Source organism: Pomacea canaliculata, linkage group LG4, assembly GCF_003073045.1.
Source record: "Pomacea canaliculata isolate SZHN2017 linkage group LG4, ASM307304v1, whole genome shotgun sequence".
NCBI lineage: Eukaryota > Metazoa > Mollusca > Gastropoda > Architaenioglossa > Ampullariidae > Pomacea > Pomacea canaliculata.
The window spans coordinates 33,924,253-33,947,460 of NC_037593.1; the positions used below are offsets into that span (position 1 = coordinate 33,924,253).

At 38.3% G+C, this 23,208-nt stretch overlaps 2 protein-coding genes across 6 annotated transcripts; one reads left to right on the top strand and one right to left on the bottom strand.

Annotated features, from left to right (window-relative positions):
* Window positions 1–102: 102 nt before the first annotated feature.
* On the top strand, window positions 103–6,260 carry LOC112562261 (cell cycle checkpoint protein RAD1-like). Its single transcript, XM_025235384.1, has 7 exons — window positions 103–2,274; window positions 2,546–2,701; window positions 3,818–4,024; window positions 4,339–4,461; window positions 4,746–4,810; window positions 5,199–5,343; window positions 5,605–6,260. Exons 1-7 carry the CDS (start codon window positions 2,167–2,169, stop codon window positions 5,647–5,649), a joined length of 849 nt encoding a protein of 282 aa, XP_025091169.1. The 5' UTR covers window positions 103–2,166; the 3' UTR covers window positions 5,650–6,260.
* On the bottom strand, window positions 5,605–21,478 carry LOC112562257 (Fanconi anemia group J protein homolog). Of its 5 annotated transcripts, none has more exons than XM_025235369.1 (27): window positions 21,443–21,478; window positions 20,802–20,928; window positions 20,089–20,200; window positions 18,717–18,929; window positions 18,351–18,418; window positions 18,015–18,223; window positions 17,824–17,913; window positions 17,190–17,283; window positions 16,291–16,413; window positions 16,029–16,124; window positions 15,664–15,799; window positions 15,326–15,372; window positions 14,995–15,144; window positions 14,030–14,190; window positions 13,432–13,474; window positions 13,080–13,116; window positions 12,603–12,664; window positions 12,224–12,361; window positions 11,309–11,428; window positions 11,078–11,149; window positions 10,338–10,455; window positions 10,127–10,233; window positions 9,852–9,887; window positions 9,436–9,563; window positions 9,169–9,236; window positions 8,341–8,452; window positions 5,605–8,031 (listed from the first exon to the last, which is right to left on the bottom strand). In XM_025235369.1, the coding sequence occupies exons 2-27, from the start codon at window positions 20,889–20,891 to the stop codon at window positions 6,939–6,941; spliced, it is 3,723 nt and encodes a 1,240-aa protein (XP_025091154.1). In that variant the 5' UTR covers window positions 20,892–20,928; window positions 21,443–21,478; the 3' UTR covers window positions 5,605–6,938. The 5 variants fall into 5 exon arrangements, with proteins under 5 accessions (XP_025091154.1, XP_025091153.1, XP_025091155.1 ...); XM_025235368.1 differs by having other exon boundaries at window positions 21,434–21,472; XM_025235370.1 differs by lacking the exon at window positions 21,443–21,478 and adding an exon at window positions 21,291–21,427.
* Between the last annotated feature and the right edge of the window lie 1,730 nt (window positions 21,479–23,208).

Genomic DNA, 23,208 nt, shown 5'->3' on the forward strand with positions numbered 1-23,208 from the left:
AGAGAGAAAGAATCTCCATGTATGTTGCAATTATATGTTTGCTTTTGTACATCAAAAGGGGAAGTCACATGAACATAGTACTTTTTTACAAATCCTTGGTAATCAAGAACATGTTATCAAGTTTTTGGCACAAGGTTTTATCAATAAATTTACAAAGCAGAAAGCCTGGGGGGTTCCCATTTTTCTTGAAGGCATTAACTTTATATTATATGCAGATTTTCTTTTCAGAGTTTTCAACTTTCTTTTTGACTTCAAGCATGTTCTGGGCACAATATGTGTGTTATGTTGTGTACTTTTGTTTACTGCTATTGCGTTGATGCAACATCTAAACTGGCAATGTGGATGTATGCCAGCCATGGAACATAGCATGTGCCTTGCTGTTTTTGCCACCATTTGGACATGAATTAACATTTATGCTGGGCATCTTGAGTTTAGTGCATTTGTAACCGAGTGGTAAGGTGGGGTTGTATGGTTGCAACAACAGTCCAACACTCAACCAAAAGGCAGGAACTTGTCAGCGGGTGTGCGAACCTTTATTACACGTGCTTGTACAATGGCCACGGCTGCTTGTATCGTCCAGAAGTCAGCGCTGTCTCTTGTCTCCGTTCAGCGCAATACGTTCTTGTAGAACGGGCCCCCACAGACTTGCTACTGTAATGTGTTTGGGAAGAAAGGCCCCGACTAAACATCTACCCCTAACTATATACTAAGCAGACACGTGACTACTCGTCACCTAATCTACCTGTGCCTGACGCTATCGCTCTAATACTAACGCTACTACTGACTACTGCGCTATTCCCGTACCTACTACATCTGCCAACCCCGACTCTGATTCTCGATCCCCTCTATAAGTCACGGCGCCCTGTCAAGTCGTTAAAACGGACAGAAAGGTTTCCCCCACTGTCCGCTTTCACTGAGCCCCGCCCACTTATAATTAGGCTAATTCGTGACGCGTCTCCTGACACGTCCGGCCCTCTACACATTGTAACTGTTGCCAATAAGCATAAGCATGCCCTTCAGCTCATTCAAAACTTACTTTTAAATTTCTGTTGCAGTGTTTCTGTGGCAAGATTTTTTTGTTTTTGTTTTTTTGGTTTATATTTCTGTCTGTTGCTTTTGGGTTTTTGGTTTTTTTTTTTTTTCTTTTCGTAAAGTGCATTGAGTTTAGCAGAGATGCGCTGAATAAATTTGTCTGATTAAACATAGGAAATTCCACTTTTTCAAGCCTATTTCTGTTCTTTCTGCCACAATTTTGAGACAGTGAGCAGTTTCTCTGTCCGGTACCTGTCCTAAAGTGCATCTATTCTTTCTGATATAAATGTGCTTCCAGTACAGAGGCAGGTAGTCTTTCCATCCTTCTATAATTCATTGGGAGAAAAAAGACTGTCATATGACTCTCTTGCATGGGAACTTAAGTCTGTAATTATGGCCTTTTGTGCGGGAACTAGAAAAGAGAACACTTTATTTGTGTCAGAGGGAAATTCGGGGCAGCTAGATAAAAATAACATCACAACACATTCATATGCACCAGACTTTCGCATTCGTGTTTCATTCATTTGCACTCGGCACCATTCAAAAGATGCACGGCCAAAAAATCAAAAGACAGCCTCAGTCTGTTAATTGATCCTGCATGCAGGAACTAGAACTGGCATAAATTGATAGGTAACTTGGTATGCCTTGATCATGATACAATCAATACTAAGCATGTGTGTGTTGTTTCTAGCCTGTGATTGTGAGGTTGATTTGAGCCCTTTTTTAATTGGGTGGGGTATCATTTTATGGTCTTATGCAGCACACCTTCCACTTTTTTTCCGTGTGGTCTAACCCTAACCCTGACTGTGTGGTGGACGATAATATTATGGTAAAGGCTAGGCCGATTTAACTCGGGAAGTGAAGCCCTCTTGGTCACAGTCTTTCTTTGCAACTTTTGGTATGTTGCGTTGTAGACATTAGCGTCGTCTAAATCTGCCAAGTGTACCGTTTGGTATTTAAAACCAGCTGTGATTCAATAACAGTGCGATCATGGAGGTGTACACGATCGCTTCTCCTGCGACTGCAGTCGTCAGTCAGCACATTCCCATATGTACAAATTCTCAAAATGACTCTTCTAAGGGAAGCCACTGTGAGGAGAGTTATGGCGCGGCGGTCAATGTGTAAATAAACATCATGTTGTCAACCCAGCAACCAGACGATGACAGTGGTTACATCTTTGTGGCAAAGCTCGATAATGCTCGCAATGTTTCTACAATTCTTAAGGCCATCCATTTTAAAGATGTAATTCTTTTTAAATAAAAGTTATTTTTTTGGTTCTTTCAATTAAGAGGCAAACTCCTCTTCTCGTCTATGAAGAGCTAGCGTTTCAAAAGTGATATGGACTTTATGTTAGTACAGACAATGCAAAGTCATTTTGAACTATTTGTGTCTTTAGTTCGCTTTCAGAAAATATCAGAGCAAGTCATTTGATACATCACTAACATGAATAATAATGTATATTCAACAGTTTGTGATAGGTGGTCCCTGTAACTTGATTTAAACTGTTTAACAGATGGCAACAGTGTTTGTGACAGCTCAAGGTCTCAAGGTAACAGTGGAAGATGCCAAATGCGTTCAGGCTAACGCTTTTGTACAGGCCGCTATTTTTCATCACTTCCTCTTAACGCAGGACCAAGTCACTTTTAAAATCAACCTATCCGTTCTCATCGTGAGTACAAAATTAATGAGCATGTATTCACTAAATATATTAAAGGTTGCATTTGGAACAACTTTAGCATTGACACAAGTTGTTATGGACACTGATATGCACCCTGAAACCAAAAATAACCCTAATCTTCACTTAAACCCAAATTCTAGCCCTTGTCCAGGGTTGTAAAATGTCATAGCATTGTGAGCTGTTCTAAAGGAAATTGTATCCTGCTTTCAGTCATGTAAATTGCACCCTTCTTTAATCACATACATGAGCAGCAGCAGTTCTTTCCTAACCCTAACCCATTTGTCCAGTCATACTTGATAAGTGCTCATTTTTCTAAAAAGAATTGATCAACAAAAGACACATGAATAAGTGTTCCAAAATCCAGTCCAGCAAAATATTAAAAAAGAAATAATGATCTTACGGATTTTTTTGCTTGACAGTTTTTTCTGGTGCGCATGGTTTTCCAGTGACAGAAAATCAGTCGTGCAGCTGCAGTAAAGGACTGGAATGACGCTATTTTTTTTTTTTTTTAATAGATGAATGCCCATAAATGAGAGATTTGCACACATTCTGACAGACACCTATTGCTTACATTTCCTTGCATTAGATACAGGTTGTTGCCATTTTCATCTCATGTACCAGTTATTGTATATGAGTGCAGATCTCCATACAAAGATGGTTTTTAAGTTTTGGCAGAGTGAAAGCAGGCTTTGTCCAAGGGTTGTCTTAGAAAAAGTGGTTTCATATTCACACTTGTATGGTTTTTGCTTAAGAGATATTATCTTTGACAGTAATGATTATTCAGTTTTTAATTTTAATAGCTTTTTATGAAGTAGATGACCTTAGACATGATGAAAAGGAGAATAGCCAGTCTCATCTTTGTACCAGAAGGCCTTATTGTAAAGGATGATGACATGTCATCAAGCATGACAGATGGAAAAATAGTATAAGTATCACTGAAACAGCTTATAAATTTTGTTTACTTGCATGAAAGCAAACAGTTTATGTCATCTGTAAAACAAATGTAAGGAATTAATTGTGTTTATTATTTTGCTGTTATAAATCAACATGCTTACTGTTCTACTTTTGTTGCCTTGAACTGCTTTTATGGTCTTTTGTGGTTGATAGGAATGTCTGACAATATTTGGAAGTGGTACAGGGCCAAACACAGCGACAAGTGTGAAAATGTGTTATGCAGGCTACGGCAGCCCCCTGGTGTTGGTGTTGGAGGAGGATGGGGTTCTGACTGACTGCAGCCTCAAGACTCTAGACCCAGATGAAGTGCTAGATTTTGACTTCTGCAGCACCAATGTTATCAACAAGATCATCATGAAGGTGTGTATGCCGGACCGAGATGGTCCAAGAAGAAAGAAAATTTAGTTTGTATTAGTTTTTTGGTGGTCTTTCTGCATTTCACTCTTGTTGCCACTGAACCTTATATTGCTTTAACATCAGCACATGCCCACATTTCTGAGCATATACTAGAAAGTACCTACCGCAAAAATAGTGGTTTGGAAAAACATTTATTTGATGTATTTTTGTCAGTGGGCTGTGATCATTTGCTATTTCTGTAAAAATATTGTGCCTTTCATGGTGTGATTGCAAGTCTATGTACATACATGTAGTTTGTATAACATATTTGTGCCCAGAGTGAATGCCTTAAAGAGGTGTTCAATGAGCTGGATGTTACAAGCGAAGTGCTACAGATTCTCATGTCACCCGACGCCCCCTACTTGCAGCTCTCAACATTTGGTAGTGCAGGCAGTACACATGTAATCCTTTTTGTTTTTACTGTCCTTATTGTTTTTGATAAATTTCACCTTTTAATGATCACGAGCTCGTTTTTATGTGCATGCTGAAGGAAGATGGGCATGCTTGTGTGCACATGTTGAAGTGTGGGTATTTCTGTGCATGAGAAAAGACTGAAGGCTATTCCGTGTGAATATAAGGAGAATCACTCATCGTGTATTTGTAATAAACTGTCATAGAGTATGACTCATTGTGTATAGACATGGCATGTGTGTAATCAACTGTCATTTCTAAAACTCTGTATCAGTCATCATTCCTCAAAGAATCTGACATGGTGGAAGCCTTTCAGTGCACACAGACACAGTCTAGCAGGTAAGATAACACTGTGCTTTATGGTGCGGCATTTCCTTGATAAATTATTGTTGAAGCAGGTAAAACTCTGGTTACAGAGTCCAGCTTACTGTTAAGGCACAAGTGACTCCCTGCTATTTCATTATTTCATTTCTGTGTAACCCATGACACTACCAAATAAGATGCTAAGGATTTCAGCATAATTTTGTTGTGACTGTTCAAAATGCGCTTGTCGACAAACACACGTCATAATACCACTGAAGATACAAGATTTTATGTGCAAGTTTATTTCGGTGTCCAACAATCAGAGGCTGTTTATTACTTGTGGGGTCAACTCCCCTTTGAGCTTTGTGATTCCCTTCTATTCACCATGTTAAGTTTTGTTTAAAATAAGTATTTGTATCTGCAGATACAAAATGCAGTTGTTGCGGCCATCCTCTAAAGCTTTAGCTCTGTCAACGCGCATTTCAATGCGGACAGATGCCCGTGGATTTCTGTCCCTGCAGTACATGATTCGCAATGAAGATGGGCAAATCTGCTTTGTGGAATATTTTGTAAGTGATATTTTCAAGATCAAGGTTCTCAAACAACTAATCTATACATGGTCTGTCAACTTAAACACAAAATGTGAAAATAGTAAATTGCTGAAAATTGTTTTTTCAAGACAGCACAACAGATTTAAGGACTTGTTTCAAAAAATGTACTTTTTTGCACTATTTGCCCATTTTTTGATAAGTTATCAAAATGAAGTAAAAATCATGTCTTTAAAAAAATTTCTCTTCTTTTACCTTTTACCCCCACCTCCTTTCCTGTAGTGTGCTCCAGATGAAGAAATGACTGAAGCTGACCCTGATGAGTAGTTTGTTTGACGACTGGTGGAGCCCAGAACAAAGGATGTGATATCTATCATCTGTCTGTACTGAACCTGTACACCACTTAAAAGTCTTAGTGCTGTTTCTAGTCAGCAGACATGCAACAAAAATGCAGAAAATGAGAAATTTTTGTCCTATTTACTGCGACGAGTGTTGAGCTCAAAAGATGAACTGCTAACTGATATGATTTATTGTCTCATCTCTGGCATCCAGAGGTCAAGAAGCATTTACGTTTACTCACAACTGAAATATGTATAAAGGATGTAGCCGTTACTTTTTTTAATCTTGAATGTAAGTCAACACTCTCAAGTTTGAGTTTTGAGAGATGAGAGTTACACATCTAAAGTTGATTTTCACTGTTGCTACATTATTTGGAAATATAAGACTGCTTTGTGGGAGATCTTTTGAGTGTGAAGGTGCTTCAAAACTTTCAGCAAAAATGTTGGAATTTTCCCTCAAGTAAAAAGATATTGCATGAAATGTGCGTTTATCATTGATGTTATTTAAACAATTGGGCATTCTTTGTCACTTATTAATACACCTAAATTTACCTGAATTCTCGAACAGAATATGAATTCACTCTCAAATAGAAGAAAAAATGAAAACAATCCATGGCATAAATTGCCTCTAGTGACTGTTCTGATCACAGCTTTTTCTCTGTGAAGTGTGATACCTAAACAGCATACACAAAGCATTGGTGGGGGGGAGAATAGGTGTTTTACTCCAGCCAGCAACTAAGGCTACATCTTTGCAAGGCAGCCAACCCTATAAACACTGATGCCACATGCAAAGAACAATGTGCCCGAAACAAGAGCTGAATCCAGGACAGACAACCTTCACTGTACAGGTGACAGGTGCTAACCGTTGTGCCACAGGCCCACCCTCACAAAATATAAAAGTGTGACACCTAACCACATACACAATAAATCAATAGTTTGAGGAGTGACTAGCACTAAAGATTCAGATTTCCCATTGACCACACAAAAAAGAATTACATAAAGACCAACACTGTTTACTGGATAAAATTTTGCTTTTAATTGTGCGAATTAACTTTCATGACACAAGCATGTGTTTTTGATAGCTCATGTTTTTAACAGACAACAGATGCTGAATAATTCATTTTGATGTGTGATCTATAAACATATGGGTTCCATGCTTGAATACAATCTATTTTCTCCTTTGGAATAATGAAATATTTTGAAATAAATGGCATCATGTGTTGTTATAAAACACTGCATTTTACTTTACTGCCAAAACAACTGCACTGTGACACTGACCTATGTAACATTTACTTGTGTAATGTCATCTAGAATGTCTTTTTGAGTGTTTCGCAATATTCTTATGGTGGAACTGCGTCTGCGCGTCTTTAGTCTGCGTACCACCCCACCACTGTCAACGTTCTCCTGAAGCTCTCCAGCTCTCCTTTTAGCAACCTGTGATCTGCTGTTCACCCTGATGTTCTCAGTGTTCATGGGAGACACTGGTCGTACACCATTCAAATTTACAGTTTTTGCAAGCGAAGATGACGACTTTGACACATAGGCTTCTACAGCTCCAGCTGTATTTAGCAACTGTTTTGAAGTTTCTGATGGACTGCACACGGTGCCTACTGCTACTTCACTGGAACAACTGGCATTAGATATATTAGAAAGCCCGATTTTTGTGTCTTTTTTAAGAAATAGAGGACGGCAATGTTTTGTCATTATGCCTTCAAATGATTCAAAAGCTGATTTTACAGTCAAGCACTTGGTCGCAGCTGTTGCAATAGTTTTCTTCAAATCAGCAGTGGTGTTTGCAGATGTGACCACTTCCTGCTGGTTCACTGCTGCTGCTGCAGAGGCTAGTGACACAGTCAAGGAAAGATCACTCGTGTCTGTCTTTTCAGGCGATGTTAATGATGTTGAATTTTCAAATAACATTGGAGAACACACCGCACTCAAAGAAACTCTCCCTTCAGGCACTTCTGGCATCTTGGGTATGGTGAAACTCAAAGAAGACTTCACTCCTGGAATAACTGGTATCTTGGGAGACTGAGCAGCAGCTTGTGCTGAGAGTTGGTCATTTACTGCAACCTTAGTATTACTCCTCCAAGACTGGGCCAGTTTGGTTTGCACGCCCACGCCAAAGGCTTCCACCGTCTGTTTCTGGCTACCATCTGTAGATACAAACCATGAACTTTTTGGTGCGACAGTAGTAGAATTCAGTGACAGGACTTGTAGCATCGACGTGGGCTTTCCACCTGCAGAAGGGCCTTCATTGCCTAACTCAGCATACTGAGCAACTCCAGTGGCAGAACTGTCAACTCCCCACAAGCTGGAATCTGAATCATTGATGTGAGATTTGTCCACTACTGCAGATGGATCTTTCATCCTGTCAGAGGCACAGACAAAATTTTTGGGGTGATGGAATATGAACTGCCTGTGGTGTGACTGTCTCAGAAGTTTTTGGCAAGATGGGGATGTTTGTGCTGCAAGATCAGGCCAGTTTAAAACGCAGCTTATCAAGTTACTCTGGTCATGTTGTACATGACAAAATCTTGTACATATGTCAATGGATAAAACTCATGTCTTCAATAGGAAAATCAGATTAAACAAGTTTTGTCCTCAGTGAGAAGATCCTAGAGAATTTTGTCAACTTTGTCATCTCATCAGTTGAAAGAGGAAAATGAAAGCAACTGACCTGTCCTTTAGCTCTTGCTCCAAGCGAGCATGGGTGAACTGCTGCAAAGACACCAGCATAGAGTCACAGCTGTGGTGTACCTTAAGCTTTTGCCGCACCCACTTTGATAAGCCTGCAAACAGTCTTTATTACTTTCATGTGTGATCAGATGCATGGGCACACTCAGTAAATATAAACAAGTACACACCTATATATGTATACATAGAGATGTATACACCATGCCTATAATGTATACATAGACAAGTACACCTATAGGCCTATACAAAAAGGTGTGTGTGTTGGGGGGGGGGGAACACTATGCATAGATAAGTTCATGCCTAAATATGTATACATAGACAAGTACACATCTATGTGCAGACCTTTATGCCTACTTACACTGTCAAGTACCTACCTATATGTGTATACATAAACAAGTACTCATCTATATATACATAGACAAATACACAGATGTGCACACCTATATATGTACAAAGTGCACACCTAAATGCTTCTGTATATACATTGACAAGTACACACCTACATATGCATAAATATACAAATACTCAGGTATACATAGATGTGCACACCTATAAAGTAATTTTTGAAAAAGTTCCCAGATCAGAAAGTCATTCATACCTCATGGGAAGAAAAACAATTGAAAGGTCATGCATCCAGAAAATATATCTCATGATCAACTAACAAGCCTCACAAAACCCACAAACCCAGATCATAACTGTCTAGCCAGCTAATTTTTGTTTTTTGTAATTTTTCTTTGTAAGAAAATGACTAAGAGTTGGAAGAAGGTTGCTAAAGAATTATTTTTGTACATGCAGAAACCTGTGACCTCACCACTGCTATATTTCTGTGTGTTCTTCACAAAACGGTCGTCCACAATAATGAGGGCACCCCAGTCACACCTGCAAAATAATTTCTAAAACTACAATAACACAGAATAAGAAAAAAAAAAATGCTGTATAAAATCTAGTGGTTGACAACTCTGTGATTCCTATGGATTGATAAAAGTACCACATAATTTAAGTGCTTATGACCTATTTGTGATTCCTACATGTTGATAAAAGGAAGCAGCCAGTGATAGAAACTAATGTGTTATGCTACCTGTGTCTGATACATCTTCCCAAAGCCTGGTTGAGGGCTCGAAAAGCCTGGATTTCATACCACAAATTCCCTGACAACAATCGTCGTGAAGACTGATACCGATCATTGTATTTGCGCTTCAAATCAACCTGCAGATAAAGGACAGAAACACCAAATTATGGAATCCTCTGAACTCCACATGATTTTGTTATTTCTTGCTGAATTCTTCACCTGCAATCTTTCGCTATATTTTACTGCGCTTAATAATAATTGCAAAATGTGTAAAGCACATCCTCAGACTGCTAAGGAGTATGCTCTTAAGAACAAGAACGAAACATGGACAGCATACGAGGGACAGGAAAACAAATAACAATGAACTATAAAAGAATAAACAACACTTCAGTGTTTTGAAGAAGCAGTGCAATGAGTATACTTACCTGGACATCTTTAAAGTTTGGATATGGAATTCCCACCTGAAAAAAGTTTCACTGTATCAGCTAGAGTTGTTAACTTTTCAACAATTTTTCTATAAATATATTTCAATTTACTTTTTGTTTGAATAGATATGCAAAAGAGACACACACATGGGCGAGCTCATACACATATTCAGTGCCAAGACTTGATATATGTACATAGCCTGTACATACATAGCCAGTTGGTTTCTACAATGTAGCTTAGTCTAGATTGCAAACTTAAGTTTGCTCAGACTGACCGTAATCACAGCTCGAGCAAAGTTGTCAGCAAAGTCCATCCCTTCACTGACTTTGCCTCGGCAGACCGCAAAGAACAGAGCACCATCACAAGAGCTACTTGTATCATCTGTAAACCAGAACAATAACTCATTGACGAGCCAAATTATTGTGAGGCTTTTAGCACTAAGACAATGAACTAGTTTAAGAGCAGAAGAAAACCTATTTTCTGACCTTCACTGACAGTCTTGTAGAAACTTCTCAAAATCTGGTCGAAGTCCACTTTGTCTGAACCACGAGGTTCACTCATTACATGTTTATGATGCTGAAATTGTTCCCATATTCCAGTTTGCTGCAAAAATCACTTGTACAGAATTTTATGGATTTCATTTTTTTTTTCTGGCCTTCTCCTGGCATAGAAGCTTAGCAAACTTAAAATACTTGGGCATTAGATCCCTTCTTTAAATTTTTTTTTGGTGGTAAACACACAAACTTTTATATCCAAGATTATGCATGCCTCATGCTTGTGAATTTGTACATGCAAGCATATATGTATATACAGGCCATCCTCCGGTTATGTCAGCCCCTGAGTCACGATGTTTCGTGGTTACGACACATCTCCCATTTACTGTACAAGGCCTTGTTTCGACTTAAGTGGTTTTGCGTCGTAAACGTCTTAATGCCAACTTCATGTTTGGTGTGCGTGGCAGAAGAATTAAATGTATTTTATATATGCTTTTTTATAATTACTGTGTTAGGATAGATGTTAGGATAGGATAAGTGCTTACAGTATATTCCGACTTTCAGCGAAAATCGGTTTACAACGCGATGTAGGAATGGAACAACATTGTAAGTCAAGGACTGCCTGTATGCATGTACCTAAAGATGAGTTAGATTTATCTGTCCTCCAAGAAAACCAAGTGCAAGACCAAAACTAGCAGCACAACAGACACCATCATTCCATCGCCACTTACTTTCCAGCGGCTTGTCAGCTTGTCTAGTGCATTGTATGAGGGCAAGAAGCAGAGCACTCCCTTCGGCACAGCCTGAAAATGAAAAACTTCCCAGAATTAATATGTTGAGAGAACTCACAACTACTGTGATGAAAAGCTGCTTTAGGTAACACTGTACAACTGCAAAGAAAAGTTTTGACACTGACCTTACAAACATCCAGAAAGGTTTGAGGCGGTGCTGAGTTTACTGACCTTACAGATGCCTAATATCAGCTGACCCAGCTGGTCTTGGAAGCCAAAGGTCTCCATGTTGCGGTAAACAGCCTGCAGTGATGTGCCATCAGGACCTTGACCTATCACTCCAACCCAAACCTGTTAGCATGAAATGGGGATATTTTTCTGATCAAAACTTATCCCCTACACAGCTACAATTTACCCATCAACTCTATTCTTGGCTCAATAATATTCTACATTCTTAAAAGTTTTCAGAAAAAACTGGAAGACTGCTGTTTTCTCCTAAAACAGAGATTTCTTGATATGCCAAAGGATGCACTTTCCCTCACTGCTACAGCATCAGGCCACTTGCACTGGACAAAGCACAACACCATGGATCCATCTGGTGTCCAAGATCTGAGGATGTTTCTGGATTGTTTTCTGTTCACGGTACCACACATTTCACAGATGCTGACTTGGATTCTTTTACCACACATGTTTAAAGACAGCAAATAAAAGACTTTATACTGACAAAACTGTTTTTAAAACAGGAAAGTCTTGTGATATATGTTGCAGTTATTCAGATGTACTGTTTAGAAAACAAGCATAACTAAACCTAAAATGCACCATGCTCAAATTTATAGGAAGGTCTGACACAAGGTCTGTATCGGTCTTACATTGTTTGTCCCAATTTTAAGCAAATATGGATATGTTGTACTTCTATACCTCATCTACATCTTAGAATTTTTGCAGTCTCTCTCTCTCACCCACGCATGCATGCACCCACTCTCTCTCTCACCCACGCATGCATGCACCCACTGTTCTTCCAGCATGTCTTCCACAAGTTTGTAAATCCAAGTGGAGATGTGACAGCAAATTGCACATTTAATTTACCTCAACCAAATTTAGAAGAAGCATGACGCCAGTTCTAGAAAGCATTTTAGAATACTGCACCTGTTCATCTCGGATGATGTGGTTTGCCTCCAGCACGATGGGGAAAGGCAGGCCAAGCTCTGACTGAAAGGAATCCACTGGTGACAGAGTGCCACTAGTCAGGATCACAGTGCGGCAACAGGAAAAGTCTGAGAAACCCTGTACAAAGCATGCTGTAAAATGTAGGAAGAAATTCTTTAGGCTTTCCACCCACAACTTCTAGTGTTTCATCCACTGCAAGATATGCATGAGGTTTTGTGATCCTAACAGGGTTCATGATGTATGAGAATGGGACCTACTGATACAATAACAATGTTCATGGATTTTGAAATGTGGGGATCTACTGACTCATCGCAGCAGGCTTTATGTATTGTAAGAGATGTGATCTAATGATACTCACCACAGCAGGGTTCATGCACCAGAAGTTGAGGGTGAAGACTTCCACAGCTTGAGTCCTCCTTCCTGTTAAACACAAAATCTGACAATGACTCTCATGACATGGTTAGATTCCTCACACATGAAGTATTTTTATTGGAAACATGTTACTCTTTACTTATTCTGTTTCTTTTCCTTGATGATTTACATTTTAAACTGAAATGACTGGCGATTTCATTTTTTAAATTAAACTTTTGATTGTTTTGTTGATACCAATGATAAGGATTTCACAACAAAGCCCTAATCACTTCTTTCACAATGTGACCTTCCTATGCTCTCATTCCCATTACTGCTGACTTTCAGGCAAAATGTTCAGCAACGCAGCGCCATCTCAACGCAAAGCTATATCAATGCTGAACTGAATCTTCCAGCTCTACATTCCATACCTCTGAATTAAACCTTCCATCTCTACATTCTGTTAATACTCAAGTGTTTTCCATACCTCTGTGGTTCTTCCTGGAGTTCAGCCAAGAGCCATCCTGAAATAACACACAACAGCCGAACATTACTGACATAGTGTCTTTATTCCTTTAGACACAAGAATCCAAATTCTATTTGATACAGCAGAACATTAATTAATCTTTACAGATCAATAAGCAAAGATTATCCCGGGCTTTATAAAAAGAAAAATGGTTGTGAGAATATTATCATTCACTTGCACACGAACAAACAGCAAGATAAGTGACCACTGAGCATGCAAGATTAAATCACAAGTTAGTGTTCCCCCCCCCCCCCAAAAAAAAAAACAAACAAAAAAACAACCCCACAGTACATTGTATAAACAGCCAACTTACCAAGTCAACAGCAGCATAACGCACATTTTTGACAATGGAAACTCTGCAACAGTTCAAGAAGACAAAAGTTACATGAATCCATAAGACTTTTTATTTCTGTTTTTAATTACTAGGCAGATCTGAAAAATGATCTATAATCATGAATGGTGTTTGGGGTGTTCAGCTAATTTCTAAAAGGTTCGAAAACTTTCTCCCTGGGATGCAGCAATCAACTTTAAATGAAGACTGTACTGATTGTCCTACATCCCTGTACACAGTCCTTAGAATCTTGAGGTAATGACAAAACTGAGACGATAAACATTCAACATTTATGGTCTACCCATCCTCCATTTTGCTAGCAAGATGCACTAGAGTAACGGCAAACAGTTCAAGTGTTAGCAGCAGAGGTCATAACATCTGGATAGCAGAGTCATGTCATCTGATGTCCTGGACTTTTTACTGGATAAAAATTTCTGATAGATAATTCAAGTTAATCATACTTGACCTCTTAATTTTACATATTATCAATATCAACACACAGGGAGCCTATGCACAGGAAACTGCCAATGAAGGAGAAGTGTACAACAACACAACAATGAGGCCTCCATCAGCACAACACCTGTAGTCCTCTGCATATTTCATGTTGTCAGTGTACAGGTAGTGCAGGGCAAGAAACAACTGCTCCAGGAGGCCTGCAGTGGCTGAGCTCAGAGCACGCTGCTGACCGTCAGGGTTGGCACGTTCTTCTGTTTCCTCGGCCTTAATGGATGCAAGTGTACTCTGCACACAGTAATCATGACCTTCAAACTTACCCCTGACCAATGCTTGAGTCCTGGTCTCAAAATCATTAACTCATTGCGGTCACCTCTCTTTCAGACAAGATGTCTCCAATAGTCATCACATTTTTTTCTATTTTTTAAAAAAATATACAAAAATAACAATATGTCACAAAGCTATAATTTATGATTTAGGTTTAAATATCACATTTAGCAGAAATTAACTGTTTACTCTTTAGGAAGTGGTATGTTTAAGTTTTTTTTTATATAGAAAATTCATATACATCAGCATACCCCAAAATGCCGTTCAGATTTGTATTTTGGAAAGAGAGCCACTGTGAAAACTTGGTAAACATGTAAAAAGTTCCAGTTATTGATACAAACAAGTAAACATTTTTTCATCCTAACTTGAATATATATTATCCAGAATCAGGAATCACAAGATATACAGTAATTCAGCTGATTCTGCTGACAAAACTGACAGAAAACAAGGAGAACATTGACCTACATATTCTATCACGTTTTGCTCACTATATCACAAAGAACTTAAAATTTGAAAACAACTAAATGTCCTGTCCTACACACCAAGGAAAGTAACTTATAAAAAAATGATTCGGCTTTAAAATGAGCTATTGTTTGTTTGTGTACCATTAAGCATTAATGAATTAAAAAACTAATAAAAGCACAATACACGTGTCTGGTGTGACTTCAACAGCAAGTGCACCGCAAGAGTTAACTAATTTGATCATGGGGAACAAAAATGTAGGTAGTTAACTGATGCAGGTTTCTAACAGCATCCAATGCTCACCTTGAGATTCTGGAAATTCTGAGGGCCAAGGTCGACGTGCTGGAGCTGAGCAATGATGTCAAACCCACTCCACAAACGATATGATTGGTCAAAGTCGCAATGTGTTAGGGACGACCCATTATTACTGATGAAACTGTCAAGCTTGAAACACTGGTGAGATTGCAGACAAAAGTCTTTAAAACAGATTACACATGCTTGATGAAGCTAGACACTCAAAGTACAGGTATGACAGGACATTTAAAGATGGCTTAAGGTTCTGATCTGTAACTATTGACATCAAAATGTCAATTAGGTTAAATAGCATGAATTTTCTAAATCTTAACATGCTTACCATTTGGCGTAGTTTGGAAATATCAGCGATTCGTATACCATTGTCCACTGCAAGAAAAGCATTTCTATTTATCCTTCACAAAATCTTCTAAGTTTTATGCAACAGACAACAGTCAGGCCTTTTAAGTATAGTAATTTGATAACACACCATACATCGCAGCAAGCACTCACTTCACTGAACTTGATAACACATTGTACAGTTACCACCTGATTTTGACAAATCTTGAAAAAGAGGATTTACTGTTCCCTTACATGGATGAACATATCCACACACTACACAAATGGAAGAACATATGATCTCTTTAATACCCATTTTATATATATATATAAAAGACCTACTGAGTGTGTCCATGTCCTGCAGCGCCCTCTGGATCTGTTCTTGCGTAATGCTCTGACTGGCAGCTTCTCTAGCAGAATCCTCGATGTTGTGAGCCTCATCCAGCAACACAATCTGCCCTTTCAGACTAATTTCCATCTAAACAGAGCAGGCATTACATTATAACAAGGACTGGCAGCATGACTTAAAATAAAATATAGAAATATATAAGATGTAGGATAAAGAAATAAGATAGAGAAATCAGACCATGAGAATGGGAAACAGAATGTAAAAAAATAAAAATAAAATCCTAATATAAAACTTTTTTTCTAGGTTGGGTCATGAAGAACCTGTCCTCCTGGCTTAGGCTTATGAGTAACAAACTTACACCTTCTCTAATGAGAGGGTCCACCAGGTAATTGTAGGGACAAATGATGAGGTCCGCTTGATCCTTCAGTCCCCGTGACAAGAAGTAAGGACAAGCCTGCAGCATTAAAAACTCAATTTCTTGAACTGAACGGAAGAAATAGGTTTGCAAAATGGCTTAAGCAAAAAAAGAGAAAAAAAGACAGCAGTGTCTGAATTAGCTTCACTATATGCAGGTACACTCATGTATACATTGCTACACATGAGCAGAAATAGACACATGCCTTCTTGGCTTTCATAAGGTTCACCAAGTCTTCCAAATCCCATGCTGTAGACAGCCCTAAGTATTTGATGGCTTGCTGGGACTGGTACTTCATCACCCTGTCCTTAAACCTGCAGCCAACATCCTGTAACACACACCATCTGTGAAACACAGCAAAATACAATGCACAACAAGATACAATACACAACAGTAGACATTATCTACACCTGGCTACCCCAACAGTCCTATATTCCTTGCAATACTTACCATTAGTCATGTGGCTATCACTTGATTATAACTTTAGCCACATGGATAAAACTTCATGACATCCAAAGCAAAATTAACATTTAAGAAGATCTGAATATGGACTGAGAGTAGAACATCCATTTTCTGCTAGATCTAAAGAACTTGAAAAGTCACATATTAACCTTCGTTAACAAAAAGCAAAACTGGCATCTAAACGCATTATTACACTCTCCACATTAAACACATTATTCCACATCATGCTGATCTCTGTTAATGCAAGGCAGAATTTCCTTCCCTTTCTAGTTTACCATCTCCTGAAAAAAGCGGCCCGGTGGCACAACGGTTAGCGCTGTTAGCGCCTGTCACCAATACAGTGAAGGTTGGCTGCCCTGAGTTCATTTCTCATCTCGGGCATGCTGTTCTTTCTCTGCACATGGCATCTGTTTACAGGGCTGGCCGCCCTCCGCCAAGGACGGCCCCAAGCCCGGCTGAAAAAGGAGGAGGGTTGGGCGTGGGGCCAGCACCCCCACCCTGTAAAACAAATCCTTGCTACCAAAACATCGACAACAGTTAAGACTGTAGTCGATGGCCTATGTCCCAGGAGGGGCGAAGGGCCTAAATAATATAAATAAATAATCTCCTGAAAAACGAATTGAACCGCCATAAAAATATTACCTTTAGTAGATCTTTACAACCTTCGTTTTTGTTGACAGAGCTGGCAATCTGTGGATTGATGCATGTGTGTTCTCGGCTTGCTAAAATTGTCATTCTGCAAGAGGTCAGCCAAAGTTTAACTAGGTGATATTTTATTTCTAAGGGTTATAAGCAAACGCAGGATTCTGAATTAAAATGTTTATATCTACAGTCATTTTTATCTATTCAGGAATAGCAAAAGTATGCTCTCAAACAAGCTTAAGTGACTCTCTTTTTCTCTTTTCTTTCGAATGGACTATACAATGTGCAAAATATATACATATAACGAGAGAGAGAGAGAGCAGAGAATCATGCTCAGACAGAAGCATGAAGGTCAGCACTGGACACAAAAACTAGGTCAACATGTACAAAGTAATCAATAGATCAGGAAGACAGACTAATTAGGATATGTAACAGAAAAGAGTGAGAGACAGAAAGGGTTAGAAGCAGTGAGTTGACTGTGTTTTGGAGTAATGCTTACAGAAAAAACAGATGAAATGTATGTTTTTGTATAGCTTCGAGAAAGGCAAAATAAAGACAAATGTCCATTTCAATTTTACTGCAGTGATAATATGCATGGAAACTGAGAAAAACTATCCCAAAAAAGTTTACGTACGAGACATCATGATATGCTGTTTTTCGCAGTTCGCGGACAATCTGTGCCACTTGCTTATGTGTTCGAGTGCCAAAAAAAATTTTGGGAACCCTGTTTCAAAAAATAAGCACATACATGTATGTCTAAATTCCTTGAACAATTCTTCAATTGGTGTGACTTCATTGTACATGATAAAGAAAGTGAATGATTACCGTCTTGGTGTTACTTTATTGCTTCCTTTGGTACAGGCACAACTGGAGCAGCTTTGTGAGCCTGCATTTTCTTCAGACCTGGTTATACTGCATGTACTTTCTGGATCTACTGATGGTTTCTTGACAGCAGCCACAGGACTTTTAGTGGATGCAGGCGAGTCATCTTCATATTCTATGCTGATCTGTTTCCAATCTCTCTTTCTGAACGGCTGTAAATAAAATAAAAATAATGATGTAAAAGGCCTGTCTGTCTTCACTCCCTGGCACTATCACATCAAGCTGCCTAAAACTGTTGGCCTTGATAATTATATTAGTTCTTAAGTCTTGACAACTTACCTTGGTTTTCCCTGGGGTACGAAATTTTGCAAGGGGACGAAACTCTTCATCTGAGTCATCATTGATAACTGCAGCATAAATAACGCTTAGATAAAATGCCTTAATGTTGTTGCTGCATGTCATATTTTTTACACAATTTTACTGTAATTTGATAAAATGCCTTGATACTGTGACACATGTCTTTATCATTTAACACTTTCTTAAACATAAAACATGTTGTAGCATGGAGAAAGAAATCACTCTCTTTTGTCCACAGTCAAGAAGCAATGGCCCGAGCTATAAGACAGCCAAATAGCAACTGTTTAAAAGTTCGTGTGTCAAAAAAAAAAATAAAATAAAAACCAGCAATTTTTAACATGGACATACCAATGCAGTTTTCTTTGCTGGTGGAAGGTGTGCCACAAAGCACAGATGATGATGTACAGTCCCCAGATTTATATTCTGACATAGTCAAAGTCGTGAGATTACCAGCTACTTTGCCAGAGCTGCTATTGTTCATGATTGCTTCTGAAACTTGATCTGAATGGGAGCTGGTCTCTTTCTGACAGTGGCAGCTGCAGCAGCAAATATCTTGATGTTCTACAAGTCAACAAAAATCAGCACTCACGACATTGGGCTGTCAAGGTCTTGAGAAATGAGGGTTACTACATTTAGCAGAGTAAAATGTCTCTATAGGTAGTAAGAAGGCTGCACTACATTCAGCAGAGAGATGTCCAAATAGCAGTTTTGCCATCAGACACTCGTCCTAAGGACTTTTATGAAATCTTAAAGACTAAACCTTCACAGTCTGGCAGGCAAGAATAGATTCAATCCAGCAGAGGGAGGTGAGTATACTTGTCTAGTCAGACTAGCAACTGGAAGCAACTAGCGAACAATGACTACAAAGGTTGCTATCCCCGTGTGTGCTCTTTACCTCCTTCCTTTGGATCAAACCATTCTGCCCAGACACAAGCTAAAAGTTTGACCTCAAGTGCCTGTTAATTCACTTTAAAGTTATAACTCCCATGCATGTGCAGGTATCTACAAAGGTCATAATGATTCAACCAAGTATTTTCCTGTTATTTACCCTCAGGGAACATTTTGTTTAAATTTTGTCACTTTGACATAGCCTGTCTTGATATTTGTCACATAAAGTATTTCTCTCATATCATTTATGTATCAAATTACAACACATTTGTAAACTCTTTGTAAAATCCATACTATTCATTACAGTACATTTTAAAGTAAATAAAATAAAAGGTTAAAAAGTCCCTTAGCCTAGAGTCTAACGTAGAAGTGAAAATATGTGGTTCAATGTGTTTAGTGTATGCTATATGGAAGGCAATGCCCAAATGTTGTTGGTGTAAATCAGAGAGATCGTGATTTAAACATATCTGCTACCAAATTTTGATGGCTTTGTTTTGGAAGTGTGTATATGTGTGTGTGCATGTGTGGATTAGTTATAGATTTAGCCAAACATGAAGATGCAACAAAGCCAACACAAAAACCTGATTACATTAAGATAATCAAACATGAAAAAAACTGGTCAGATGAGCACCTAACATAAAAATAAAAGCTTCAGGCAAGACTTCTGAAGGTGACCCCAATTTCAACAAATAATTTTCAAAAGTGAGCATGATAGAAAAAGAAAAACAAAACAGATCATTAACTTTGCACTGGATACCGATAATGTGGAAAGAAACAAAAATACTAAATTCTGATGTAAAGAAAGAAGAACTGTAAGACTTTAAAGACTCACTTTTTTCCTCTGCTTGCCAGGCAAGGGTGGAACACAGCAAAGCCAACGTTTTCCCACTCCCTGTTGGGCTCTCCAGCAAACAGTTTTGATGACGCTCAATGCTTTGTATAATCTACAGTTATAAATTAGCCTTGCTTTGTATAAGACTCAAGAAGTTACATCAAGCAACTAAGACTTTGCCAAAGCCCACGTCATATGCTGTTCTTACTAGGTTAAGAGAACTTTATTGCAGAGAAACAAAACTCCAAGGAAAGGGGTTAAACTCCTAGTAAATGGGATACCTATCTTTTATTCTTTTCCAAACTTTTCAAACTCAAACTTTGGCATTAGTCTTTAGCCAGTGAAATTAACCAAATAGAAAAGTGGAAAAATCATTTTTTTTTTTTTTTATCATCCAAGTCTTCCCTCCCACATAATCAGTTTATGATCTAGAAATAAAAGCACTGCAAGTAATTCCTACATTAATATTTCAAGTAATCCATACATATATATTTGCAAAACATGTAATCTTAAAGAGGAAATATCTACATTCAGCTTACATAACATTTAACACAATAAAACTTTCATTAAATCAACCCATTATAAACCTAAATGGATACATTCTTCTGGCTTTTCCCATACATATTAATTAGTATATTAAGATACAAAAATGTATTTTCTAAATTCTTGTTTATGTTACAGTATGCTGAAAATGCTAACGTTTACTGAAATACCTTGTCCATCATGCTGAACTGGGATGGGTATGGTTTACAAGGAAACAGGACAGACAGCCCTGCAATCTTAAACTCTTTGTGACTGGCCATATTGATTATTCTCTGTATTCCCCGTCACACACTATATCTGCAAAGAAACAGGTTCTTTTCTGAAGACCGCCCAATCAAATGTACTTCATTATCTGTATGCCCACGTATTGTACAACCAACAGATCTCTATTTCTAGCAACAGACCGTAAGACTAAAATGAAAGCACTACAATTAAAAAGCTTTAGAATGTATGAGTAAGCAGTAAATTTAAGTCGGCCAAGAAAATCTTGCTCAACTAATAAAAGTTAATAATAACTCAACTAATGATCGGGCCCTTGATGTGAAAATCATAATTGCTAGCAGTAACATTAATACGGCGGTGACAGGTGAAATCATGGACGCGTAATACAAGTTCGTGGTAAAATGGCGAATGAGTCTGCAACAGTAATTATAACTCACACACTACGCCATGTACATCTACAGGAGCATTTGTGACAGTTATAGTCAGTACGCTGTTAAAATTCTGATTTCAGTCCATGTGTAAGTATTCATCACTTTCAGTGTATGTTTCAAGGCGATTACTGACAAACGTTAGAAATCACCTGACGTGCCTTTCAAACATGGTTTCCCGCCATCTTGACGTGACCTTTGACACGGACAGTTTGAGAATAACAAACACCGTATCAACAATTAACACCAGACACCACTCAAACATTCTATACCTGACAGTCTTAAGCAATGCCATTTGTTTTGTGTTTTCGCTTTTCCTAAACCTCACTGTAGAGGACTGATAAAGAGGTGTAATCGCCAAACTTTCCAAAAGAAGGTCGCTGACTAAAGCTAACAAGCTGGTGCCATTGGTGCCACACCCACACCACTGACTGGTGAGGCAAGTCCTCCACACACACAACACCCACTGACTTCTTAGTCAGATTATTCCACGTCAACTCATTCATCTATGCACCGGCAGTACATTATTATTACATGTATATATAAATATTATATACAGTCAGCATGCATGCAGGTCCTGCCTGCGTCCACTCCTTTACTACGGGGTACCAAGAGTGGACTTTTTTAATTGTATATATAAAATTAATGAACGACTTCTCAGCATAATATAAATGATCGAAATACTTATAAATTTTACTGTCTTCTCTCTCTAGTTATGGAATTCTATGCTGAACTGTATATAGCTAGAGATCTATAATTATAGATGGATGATGGATTGGATACCTCTAACTGTGGGCATTATATCTAAGCAGTGCATGTTGGTGTAGCAGTTTCTGTCGTTGCAGCAAGGCTATGTATGTGTTCTACCTAGCTCAGCAAGTCTCCAGATTATTATTTTGTTATCTGTGCACATTTTGTTTCGATTAGTGGTTCGCATAAAAGCTACTAAGTGAATTTTGCATTTCCAAATTGTTTCTTAAAAAATTACCAACACACATAAACCATTTAGTCAGAGTGAAGCAGATCAGTTGAAAGTAATTTTATTAACATTTTTCAACAATTCCATTTATAAATACTGTTTTACTGTATACACCCACTGTTGCTGTTAATGGCCACTTGTTGACAGCATCACCTGATATACATGATTATACCTTAAAAAAAGAACAAACTTTTCTGCCTAATATTAATAGTTTGCCTGATTCTGATGTCAGACACTAATACACAATAAAAAAAAAAAAAAGAGAGATCTGAAGACAGGGTTAACCTTAAATGCTCTCATAGTTTAATGTAGGTATTCAAACATTGTTTTGATCCATTTACGCAATGCTCATTGCTGAAAGTAGTGTAGACTGGTGGTTAGCCTACTCATCTTTGGAGCAGGGTTGCCAGTTTGAGGTTAGGGTTAGAGAAGGTAAAAAATGATTGATTGGATTGGGCTTTGCTGTAAACAAGGTGAACCACTTTTAGTTTGCTGCCTCTATTGCCACCCTGTAACTTTTAAAATTTTAATGTCCATTGTACTTTTCCCACAGATTCCTGCAAATTATCCGGTGTTCTATTTTTAGAATGGGGAATGCACAGCAAATGTATCATCAGAACCCTCAAAACCCATTCAGTCACCATGATGAAACTTATGATTTTTTTTTAGAAAAAATATTGTGACCAGTGGGTTATAGGTTTGTCTGCAGGTTTTGTTTGACAACCAAAGTACAGTTACTAATCAGGCAATAACCACCCGCAGAAAACTTAAAAAAGAAGCCTTAATGACAACTTATACAAAGAGGCATTTAGTGTTCACAAACTGAGATCTGATTTTCATAGGAAAACATCTATCCTTGTGTTATGGGTCACATACCAACAATGGAAGACAGTACCCCTACACATTGTTTTGTGTGTTTCATATTCTGATATACACCATTAACTAACA

Coding starts and splice junctions, on each gene's coding strand:
- LOC112562261 (XM_025235384.1), top strand. CDS start 2,167: ATGTTGTCAACCCAGCAACCAGACGATGACAGTGGTTACATCTTTGTG. Junction 4,462..4,745: donor GTAGTGCAGGCAGTACACAT/GTAATCCTTTTT, acceptor ACTCTGTATCAG/TCATCATTCCTCAAAGAATC. Junction 4,811..5,198: donor ACACAGACACAGTCTAGCAG/GTAAGATAACAC, acceptor TTGTATCTGCAG/ATACAAAATGCAGTTGTTGC.
- LOC112562257 (XM_025235369.1), bottom strand. CDS start 20,891: ATGGCCAGTCACAAAGAGTTTAAGATTGCAGGGCTGTCTGTCCTGTTT. Junction 9,888..10,126: donor TTGCTCGAGCTGTGATTACG/GTCAGTCTGAGC, acceptor AACTTTTTTCAG/GTGGGAATTCCATATCCAAA. Junction 9,237..9,435: donor GGAAGATGTATCAGACACAG/GTAGCATAACAC, acceptor ATTATTTTGCAG/GTGTGACTGGGGTGCCCTCA.